Source organism: Papio anubis, chromosome 6 (genome assembly GCF_008728515.1).
Source record: "Papio anubis isolate 15944 chromosome 6, Panubis1.0, whole genome shotgun sequence".
Lineage (NCBI taxonomy): Eukaryota > Metazoa > Chordata > Mammalia > Primates > Cercopithecidae > Papio > Papio anubis.
In genome coordinates, this window is record NC_044981.1 from 72,943,107 (window position 1) to 72,954,821 (window position 11,715).

An 11,715-nucleotide genomic window follows, 5' to 3' on the forward strand; every position below is an offset into this window, starting at 1 on the left:
CTAATAAAGCCTGGCGGAGGCCACAGGGGCTTATACTTGAGTAGGGATGATATTAAACCAGTGTATGCAGTGGTCTGTCATGTGGCCTCCGTAAGTATGTTTATATTTTAAGACTGTGACACACTGTTGGTTTGGAAAAGTATGCTCGGAGCGACGATCGGAAATCTTTGGAAGTGAAGAATTAGAGTAGACTCACAACTTAAATGATGCAAATATTTAAAAGATTGTTCTCCATATAGATTGGAGGGGGATGGTTAGAGGCAGGAACAGCAGGTAAAAGGTTCATTAAGGAATACAAGATTTAATAGATGGGTTGGAGGAAAGGAAGGACTTAAATTTATGAATAGGTGTTTTAATTTAATGGTTCCGGTTATTCAGTGCACTCTTTTCAAAATATAAAAGCCTTGGTCCTACTCAAGATTTGCTGAATCAGAATTTTAAGGGAATATATTTTAAAAGCTCCCTCAGAGATTCTGATACGTTTCTCTGGTTAGAAACAACTAAATGAATTAGTATGTGTTTTTCCCACCCCAAGAAGTTGTCAAATAGTCTAAACCTACTATTGAATCTGAATATATTTAATATGCATGTGTGTGTATTTTTCTTCTGCATAACTTTCTCATACTGTTTTCAGTCCTGAATTTTTTTTCTGTACTTGGTGCCAAGTCTTATTATAAACTTGTTAATTAGTGTTACTCTGCAAAATCAATTTTAAGCAAATGAAATGCACTGCACAAGTTAAAAAGAATTTCTGTAACTTTTTTCTTATTAAATGATAGGGACAAAAGCCAGGATGGATATTCAAAAATGGTATTTGAGAACTTCAAAGCTGGCTCTGGCCTTGGCAATTATCCGCTCAAAACCAGCAGACAAAAGCAGCAGAGAATACACAGAGCACCTTGCTATGTTGCTGTCTGAGGAGGAGTCAAAATGGAGATCAAAAGTTGAAGTCTTGGAAGCTGAAGTTATGCAATTACGTCAAAAACTTCTTGTGGGCAGGCTTTGTTCAGGATCCTTAAAGAGTGGTGAGTATATACAATAGCCTTTTGGTAGTATGTCAAACTTTTATTTCAGCTGCACAATTATTTAGAAATGTATTCCCAAAACATGAAAATTTTTAGTTTCCATGAAAGCTCGACATCTTCTAGTCTTATACTTTTTTTAACTTCTGGTCATTCATTAAAATTTTATTGTCACTTTCCTACATTTGACTTTGGAATGAAGTTAGAGAATGAAAATAGTATAGATGTGAAGGCAATAAGGTCTTTTAAAATCTCATTGTTCAACTGTATTATTTTACTATTACATTTTATTTTGCTTTTATATTCAGTAGTTAATCTAGCAGTCCAAAGTGAAATACCAGCTGTTGGCCAGGCTTGTGTGGGTGGTGAGGACCCCAAAACACATAGAAGGAGGTGCTGTCTTTTCTACTAAGTACCTACCATTCTAGCAGAGAAAGCAGACCTATAAATAATTAACCTAGTTGTGATACACACTATAATAGAGAGACTGACAAAATACAGAGGAGGAAGTTATTCCTTCTGCCTAGTTTCTTGGAAAGCTTCTTACCTGTGGCCCTTAAAGTTCTGTCCACTTGTCAGTGAAATAGTTACAGAACATCCAGTAAGATACAGATGCGTGAGCAAAGACACTGGAGTGGTGAATACAAATTGCATTCAGAATACTGCCACAATTGCATTTCAGAGTGACCAAAACACTTGTAAGGCAAGGGCGTGATGGAGAAAAAGGTACAGAGGGAAGTTGGGAGCGGATTCAGAAGGGCCTTGAATGTCAACCTAAGGAATATTTTACTGTATTACTTATCAGTAAGCTGAGCATACAATTTATGGTTTCTACTAGAACCCTTGTGAGGGTGAATGGAAGGGCCTATTAATAATTACACTGGGAACACAGGGGCAACCCTGGGTTTACTTGAGTAAACTAGAACATGTGGTTACCCTGTTAATCAGGAGCCACTGGGCTTTTTTCAAGCAGAAGATTGACACTCATGATTGGGAAACATAATTCTGGCAAGTTAAAAAATAAAACATAAATCAGGCAGTGTTACTTTTTTGCATAAAACTCTTCCCTGACTTCTAATTAGGCTTTGCATTAGATTCAGACTTCTGATAGTGGCCCAAAATGCTGTGAGTGATTTCACCTCTACTCACCTCTCCCACCTCATCTCATACACTCTCCCCATTATCAGCTAGGCCCTAGTCAACATGGCCTTCCTTCCAGCCCTTGAAATCTCTTTATTGCCATGGAACTCTCCTAGGTTCTTCTTCTCTTTGACTCTTTGAGGCTGGTTTCTTCTTTTCCTTAGGTCTTATTCTAAGTGACACCTCCTCAGTGAGGTATTCCCTGACCCCTCTAATGGACTTCTACTAGTTATTCCCTACACAGGCACTGCCTGTGTGGTATTTACTTATTTGTTTATTTGCTTGGTTGCAGATTTATCTCCTGAACTTGAGCTTATGTTCACTGAGGAGAGACCTTTGATTTTTTCAGGTCTCTTTATTTATTGCCCAGCTCAAAGCCTGACACATAGAAGGTGATCAGCAAGTATCTGTCCAATGAAAGAGGAACATAGAGGATATTTTGGCTATAGTGGTGATTCGAGGCAGGGAGATCAATTTTTAAAGCTTTGACCAAAGCCCACATGAGAAATAGTGAGTTGAATTAGATCTGTTATGGCGAGAAATAAAAGGACAGATATGTATGAATAACTTGAGAGTAGACACTTTAGAATTTATGAATGGTTTCAGAGACTGGTTGAGGGAGATAGCAGTATTTGGGGTAATACCTAAATACCTAAATAGGGTTTCCCTCCTAGCCTACTAAATGGCTTGTGATACTTTGAATTCAGATGGTGAACACAGAAATAAGCTTATAGGATAAAAGGTTGAGCCCAAGTTTCTCTGAGTGTAGGCTAATACCTAGAATATGGATTACCTAGAAGGAAGGTGGAAGTGTGGTCAGAGAGGATGAGCAGGCTGGAACTACAGACACAGACTTAGGATCTATTGGATTTAAGGAATAGTGAAGTTATAGCTGTAGATGAGACTCAAAGAGAAAAGAGCCATGAGTTTAGGTGGGAAGCCTGCAGATTCCAATATTTCAGGGGTGTCAGAGGAAGATGAGGCATTATCACATTAAGAGCATGCAGGTATAAGGTGCACATATATGCTGTGGGTAATAGGAGACTTTAGTTTTGGGGATTATCATGAAAATCCAGTAACCTAATACCCAGATGTTACTAAAATCTTACTATTGCAAGAGCAAAAATAGTATTACACAATTTGCAGTCACATTTTAGTTTCTCTGGAGTCCTTTTGATAATGGGCTCTTTGAGTATACCCAGTGAATGAATGGCAAACATAGTCAGTTTTTCTTCATTTTTTCCTGTGTAGTTATACAATTAATATAATGTCTCAAATGTTAAAATTTCCAGGAATCTTAAACTACGATTATCATAAGCATCCATGAAATCAAAACTCTGGTTTACTATCCAAGGGTCTATTCATAATACTGATAAAATGTGCATGTTATTTTTTTTGTAACACGAGTATGCCTAATAGGAGGAACCTAAGCGATAGCTTGTTTTTTATGCTGAACACTTTCAGTTACGGTGCGTGTGAGAAAATTTTTCAAAAATCATATAATTAAAGTCAGTTTTACAGCAGGAGTTGCAGGTACAATGTTTCTGTGCAGATGTTTGGAGGTAATCTGTTTCTCTATCTGTTACCTTAAACTTCAAAAATGAGGAATAAATGAATAGATTTAGATAAATGTTAAAGGGGACAGAAAAAATATACAAAAGGAGAGCATACAGTGACAGGAAAATAAAGGAAGAACATGGCAGTTATATAAGGATGACATGAAATAGTGACATGCCTTGCTCTAAGAAGACTCCATACCTGAAAATCAAAACTATATTACAAGTGTATTTATATTATTAAATATTTTTTCTAGAGTTTTCAGTGTTGTTGTTTTTTTTTTTTTTTTTTTGAGACGGAGTCTTGTTTCGTGCCCCAGGCTGGAGTGTAGTGGCGCCGGGACATCTCTCGCCACTCTTCGTAAGCTCCTCCGGTTCACGCTTATTCTCCTGCCTCCGGCTTCTCCCAAGTAGCTGGGACTACAGGCTTCACCACCTCGGCCCCGCTAATTTTCTTGTATTTTTAGTAGAGACGAGCTCACCGTGTTAGCCAGGATGGTCTCATCTCCTGACCTCGATCCACTCGCCTCGGCCTCCCAAAGTGCTGGGATTACAGGCTTGAGCCACCGCGCCCGGCCTCAGTGTTGTTTTATATGTACAACTGTTGTTGAGTGTTTAGAGAAAGCAAGTACTCAATAAATGTTGAATTGAATGATTCTTGACAGATTGAGAGGCTGGGGAATTCAGTTTACAGCATCAACTATTCATTGAAGCAACTGAGCAACCCAAAATTAAATAAAGCAAAGCCACAATGGCAAAATAAACAAATAAGAAAGTATGTATGCTTTCTATGCAACATTTCAGGAACTCAGCTATTTCTTTATTCTTGTTTTTCTACAGCTTCTTAATGAATATACCTCTTTATTATATTTACTAGGGGACTAGACTATATAGAGGAGGGATACATAGAACTTGATTATAGAATAATGTCACATTTTCATCTTACTTAAATGCTCTTTACTAATTTATGGAATGAAAGAATGAAAAACAAAAGGAAGGAAGGAAGGAAGAAAAAGAAGTCTACATTCCCAGTGACACATTTCTCAAAATCTGTTTTGTGATGTGTGGCAGGCACAGTTAATCATCTTCCTGATCTGTGGAAGAGAAAATAAGAGTGAAAAGCTATGCTCTTTTTCTTTATAAAAGATTACTTATATTTTATTTTATAGAATCTCTTTTTAAATTTATTTTTATTAATTTTTTAAAAAATTTCATGGACACTGCAACAGCTTCCTGTTAAAGAAGGACTCTTAATGTTGGCAAGGATTTAGTCTAGGTCTGAGAAGTTGGATGAGAAAGACTCATAGCACAGAGACTAGCCAGGAAGATGTCAGTGGCTGTTTCTAAACTGGACTAGGGATTGAAGGGTTTATGGTGACAAGAGCAGGACTTTGTTAATGGAGAAAATGGCATAGACTTCCGTAGGCAGATTTAGGATTAGAATTTGAGTGTGCGTGTGGGTGGGGCAGGGGGAATCTGGACAGTTGCTATTATATTACACGGTCGTTTGATATTCACAGAAGGGAAGTAGATTGATGAAGTGTCAGGTATGTGCCTTTTTGCCTACAACTTTAAGTAGTTAATATATTCATAAATCATAGATAGGCTACAGGATGAGCAGTTGGCTAGAGTAAAAGGATGAGCAATTGACTAGAGTGAAAAGAAAGAAAAAATCAAACTAAATTAATTCATTGATGTACATGTTTAGTAAATGTTTATTAATTACAGGGCACTTATATAGAGTGCTTAGGGTAGTGGAGGTGGAGGGCAGTATGCAGAGCAGTATAAGTAGTTATGGTTGAACTGAGTTTTAAGATTTGGGTCATGAGAACCAACCAACCCAGCCAGATGGCTTTGGGAGCTTCCTGATCCTCTAGGTCACATTGCTAAGGTTGATCCCCTCACCCTTCTTTTCTGCCTTATAGCCTGAGGACTGAATTCTCACTGTTCCATTGCCTCCCCAGTTCTTGCTTTCTCATCTTATATAAGCATGGATTCAGGAAATAGTTTTTAGCTAGACTGGTGGTTATTGACAAGAGAACAGAAGAGGGGCTAGATGTTGCAGTAGCCCCATCTACATCCTGACAGATCCAGGATGGGGCTTGCCTTAGTCTTCTGATGACTATTTTCCTGGTCCCAGCCCACACAGCCTCTATTTCACCTCTTTGTGCTTCTCACCTTGTTCCAGACCATGTACTGAGGAAACATTGCAAATAGCTGACTTACCAACACAACTGTGGAGCTCAGCATTTATAAGTTGGGGCATTCACTGTTTCACGGATGCTGAAAGAGTATGAAAATTGAATGCGTGAGCATTTCTCTGTCAGTTTCCATATAAGCTTTTATAATATAAATTGTGTAATATACTAACTATGAAGTTTGTTTAAAATTGTAATTGATTTAAAACATACTTGAATAATACACATAAATATAAAAAGATGTATCGTTATTTGATAGAGATTCTGAGAGACTCTCTAATAATTTAAAGTAAATTTATAATTATATATTAGACATGTTTTACTCATATAAAATTTAATTGATCTTTGGATATTAGAGACAGTCAACATACAAAGAAATTAAAGATTAAAAAGCTCAGAATATCAAATGACTTTAATAATGACAAGGCAGGGGGGGCGGAGCAAGATGGCCGAATAGGAACAGCTCCAGTCTCCAACTCCCAGCGCGAGCGACACAGAAGACCGGTGATTTCTGCATTTTCAACTGAGGTACTGGGTTCATCTCACTGGGGAGTGCCGGACGATAGGTGCTGGTCAGCTGCTGCAGCCCGACCAGCGAGAGCTGAAGCAGGGCCAGGCATCGCCTCACCTGGGAAGCACAAGGGGGAAGGGAATCCCTTTTCCTAGCCAGGGGAACTGAGACACACAACACCTGGAAAATCGGGTAACTCCCACCCCAATATTGCGCTTTAAGCAAACAGGCACACCAGGAGATCATATCCCACACCTGGCCGGGAGGGTCCCACGCCCACAGAGCCTCCCTCATTGCTAGCACAGCAGTCTGTGATCTACCGGCAAGGCAGCAGCAAGGCTGGGGGAGGGGCGCCCGCCATTGCTGAGGCTTAAGTAGGTAAACAAAGCTGCTGGGAAGCTCCAACTGGGTGGAGCTCACAGCAGCTCAAGGAAACCTGCCTGTCTCTGTAGACTCCACCTCTGGGGACAGGGCACAGCTACACAACAACAACAACAACAACAACAAAGCAGCAGAAACCTCTGCAGACACAAACGACTCTGTCTGACAGCTTTGAAGAGAGCAGTGGATCTCCCAACACAGAGGTTGAGATCTGAGAAGGGACAGACTGCCTGCTCAAGTGGGTCCCTGACCCCTGAGTAGCCTAACTGGGAGACATCCCCCACTAGGGGCAGTCTGACACCCCACACCTCACAGGGTGGAGTACACCCCTGAGAGGAAGCTTCCAAAGCAAGAATCAGACAGGTACACTCGCTGTTCAGAAATATTCTATCTTCTGCAGCCTCTGCTGCTGATACCCAGGCAAACAGGGTCTGGAGTGGACCTCAAGCAATCTCCAACAGACCTACAGCTGAGGGTCCTGACTGTTAGAAGGAAAACTATCAAACAGGAAGGACACCTACACCAAAACCCCATCAGTACATCACCATCATCAAAGACCAGAGGCAGATAAAACCACAAAGATGGGGAAAAAGCAGGGCAGAAAAGCTGGAAATTCAAAAAATAAGAGCACATCTCCCCCGGCAAAGGAGCGCAGCTCATCGCCAGCAACGGATCAAAGCTGGACGGAGAATGACTTTGACGAGATGAGAGAAGAAGGCTTCAGTCCATCAAATTTCTCAGAGCTAAAGGAGGAATTACGTACCCAGCGCAAAGAAACTAAAAATCTTGGAAAAAAAGTGGAAGAATTGACGGCTAGAGTAATTAATGCAGAGAAGGTCATAAACGAAATGAAAGAGATGAAAACCATGACACGAGAAATACGTGACAAATGCACAAGCTTCAGTAACCGACTCGATCAACTGGCAGAAAGAGTATCAGCGATTGAGGATCAAATGAATGAAATGAAGCGAGAAGAGAAACCAAAAGAAAAAAGAAGAAAAAGAAATGAACAAAGCCTGCAAGAAGTATGGGATTATGTAAAAAGACCAAATCTCCGTCTGATTGAGGTGCCTGAAAGTGAGGGGGAAAATGGAACCAAGTTGGAAAACACTCTTCAGGATATCATCCAGGAGAACTTCCCCAACCTAGTAGGGCAGGCCAACATTCAAATCCAGGAAATACAGAGAACGCCACAAAGATACTCCTCGAGAAGAGCAACTCCAAGACACATAATTGCCAGATTCACCAAAGTTGAAATGAAGGAAAAAATCTTAAGGGCAGCCAGAGAGAAAGGTCGGGTTACCCACAAAGGGAAGCCCATCAGACTCACAGCAGATCTCTCGGCAGAAACTCTCCAAGCCAGAAGAGAGTGGGGGCCAATATTCAACATTCTTAAAGAAAAGAATTTTAAACCCAGAATTTCATATCCAGCCAAACTAAGTTTCATAAGTGAAGGAGAAATAAAATCCTTTACAGATAAGCAAATGCTTAGAGATTTTGTCACCACCAGGCCTGCCTTACAAGAGACCCTGAAGGAAGCACTCAACATGGAAAGGAACAACCGGTACCAGCCATTGCAAAAACATGCCAAAATGTAAAGACCATCGAGGCTTTACATCGAGGAAGAAACTGCATCAACTAACGAGCAAAATAACCAGTTAATATCATAATGGCAGGATCAAGTTCACACATAACAATCTTAACCTTAAACGTAAATGGACTAAATGCTCCAATGAAAAGACACAGACTGGCAAACTGGATAAAGAGTCAAGACCCATCAGTCTGCTGTATTCAGGAGACCCATCTCACACGCAGAGACATACATAGGCTCAAAATAAAGGGATGGAGGAAGATTTACCAAGCAAATGGAGAACAAAAAAAAGCAGGGGTTGCAATCCTAGTCTCTGATAAAACAGACTTTAAACCATCAAAGATCAAAAGAGACAAAGAAGGCCATTACATAATGGTAAAGGGATCAATTCAACAGGAAGAGCTAACTATCCTAAATATATATGCACCCAATACAGGAGCACCCAGATTCATAAAGCAAGTCCTTAGAGACTTACAAAGAGACTTAGACTCCCATACAATAATAATGCGAGACTTCAACACTCCACTGTCAACATTAGACAGATCAACAAGACAGAAAGTTAACAAGGATATCCAGGAATTGAACTCATCTCTGCAGCAAGCAGACCTAATAGACATCTATAGAACTCTCCACCCCAAATCAACAGAATATACATTCTTCTCAGCACCACATCGTACTTACTCCAAAATTGACCATATAATTGGAAGTAAAGCACTCCTCAGCAAATGTACAAGAACAGAAATTATAACAAACTGTCTCTCAGACAAGAGTGCAATCAAACTAGAACTCAGGACTAAGAAACTCGATCAAAACCGCTCAACTACATGGAAACTGAACAACCTGCTCCTGAATGACTACTGGGTACATCACGAAATGAAGGCAGAAATAAAGATGTTCTTTGAAACCAATGAGAACAAAGATACAACATACCAGAATCTCTGGGACACATTTAAAGCAGTGTGTAGAGGGAAATTTATAGCACTAAATGCCCACAAGAGAAAGCAGGAAAGATCAAAAATTGACACTCTAACATCGCAATTAAAAGAACTAGAGAAGCAAGAGCAAACACATTCCAAAGCTAGCAGAAGGCAAGAAATAACTAAGATCAGAGCAGAACTGAAGGAGATAGAGACACAAAAAACCCTCCAAAAAATCAATGAATCCAGGAGTTGGTTTTTTGAAAAGATCAACAAAATTGACAGACCACTAGCAAGACTAATAAAGAAGAAAAGAGAGAAGAATCAAATCGACGCAATTAAAAATGATAAAGGGGATATCACCACCGACCCCACAGAAATACAAACTACCATCAGAGAATACTATAAACACCTCTACGCAAATAAACTGGAAAATCTAGAAGAAATGGATAATTTCCTGGACACTTACACTCTTCCAAGACTAAACCAGGAAGAAGTTGAATCCCTGAATAGACCAATAGTAGGCTCTGAAATTGAGGCAATAATTAATAGCCTACCAACCAAAAAAAGTCCAGGACCAGATGGATTCACAGCTGAATTCTACCAGAGGTATAAGGAGGAGTTGGTACCATTCCTTCTGAAACTATTCCAATCAATAGAAAAAGAGGGAATCCTCGCTAACTCATTTTATGAGGCCAACATCATCCTGATACCAAAGCCTGGCAGAGATACAACAAAAAAAGAGAATTTTAGACCAATATCCCTGATGAACATCGATGCAAAAATCCTCAATAAAATACTGGCAAACCGGAATCAACAACACATCAAAAAGCTTATTCACCATGATCAAGTGGGCTTCATCCCTGGGATGCAAGGCTGGTTCAACATTCACAAATCAATAAACATAATCCAGCATATAAACAGAACCAAAGACAAGAACCACATGATTATCTCAATAGATGCAGAAAAGGCTTTTGACAAAATTCAACAGCCCTTCATGCTAAAAACGCTCAATAAATTCGGTATTGATGGAACGTACCTCAAAATAATAAGAGCTATTTATGACAAACCCACAGCCAATATCATACTGAATGGGCAAAAACTGGAAAAATTCCCTTTGAAAACTGGCACAAGACAGGGATGCCCTCTCTCACCACTCCTATTCAACATAGTGTTGGAAGTTCTGGCTAGGGCAATTAGGCAAGAGAAAGAAATCAGGGGTATTCAGTTAGGAAAAGAAGAAGTCAAATTGTCCCTGTTTGCAGATGACATGATTGTATATTTAGAAAACCCCATTGTCTCAGCCCAAAATCTCCTTAAGCTGATAAGCAACTTCAGCAAAGTCTCAGGATACAAAATTAATGTGCAAAAATCACAAGCATTCTTATACACCAGTAACAGACAAACAGAGAGCCAAATCATGAATGAACTTCCATTCACAATTGCTTCAAAGAGAATAAAATACCTAGGAATCCAACTTACAAGGGATGTAAAGGACCTCTTCAAGGAGAACTACAAACCACTGCGCAGTGAAATAAAAGAGGACACAAACAAATGGAAGAACATACCATGCTCATGGATAGGAAGAATCAATATCGTGAAAATGGCCATACTGCCCAAGGTAATTTATAGATTCAATGCCATCCCCATCAAGCTACCAATGAGTTTCTTCACAGAATTGGAAAAAACTGCTTTAAAGTTCACATGGAACCAAAAAAGAGCCCGCATCTCCAAGACAATCCTAAGTCAAAAGAACAAAGCTGGAGGCATCACGCTACCTGACTTCAAACTATAGTACAAGGCTACAGTAACCAAAACAGCATGGTACTGGTACCAAAACAGAGATATAGACCAATGGAACAGAACAGAGTCCTCAGAAATAATACCACCATCTGATCTTTGACAAACCTGAGAAAAACAAGAAATGGGGAAAGGATTCCCTATTTAATAAATGGTGCTGGGAAAATTGGCTAGCCATAAGTAGAAAGCTGAAACTGGATCCTTTCCTTACTCCTTATACGAAAATTAATTCAAGATGGATTAGAGACTTAAATGTTAGACCTAATACCATAAAAATCCTAGAGGAAAACCTAGGTAGTACCATTCAGGACATAGGCATGGGCAAAGACTTCATGTCTAAAACACCAAAAGCAACGGCAGCAAAAGCTAAAATTGACAAATGGGATCTAATTAAACTAAAGAGCTTCTGCACAGCAAAGGAAACTACCATCAGAGTGAACAGGCAACCTACAGAATGGGAGAAAATTTTTGCAATCTACTCATCTGACAAAGGGCTAATATCCAGAACCTACAAAGAACTCAAAGAAATTTACAAGAAAAAAACAAACAACACCATCAAAAAGTGGGCAAAGGATATGAACAGACATTTCTCAAAAGAA

The 11,715-nt window shown here is 39.5% G+C and overlaps 1 protein-coding gene across 1 annotated transcript in view; it reads left to right on the plus strand.

Annotated features, from left to right (window-relative positions):
* The first annotated feature begins 577 nt into the window (after positions 1-577).
* MEI4 (meiotic double-stranded break formation protein 4) overlaps positions 578-11,715 on the plus strand; it is a 52,210-nt gene continuing 41,072 nt past the window's right edge. The window contains exon 1 of the mRNA XM_021937502.2: positions 578-1,025. Coding sequence (XP_021793194.2) covers positions 773-1,025 — 253 coding nt within the window. The 5' untranslated portion in view covers positions 578-772. The remainder of the gene's footprint in view (positions 1,026-11,715) is intronic.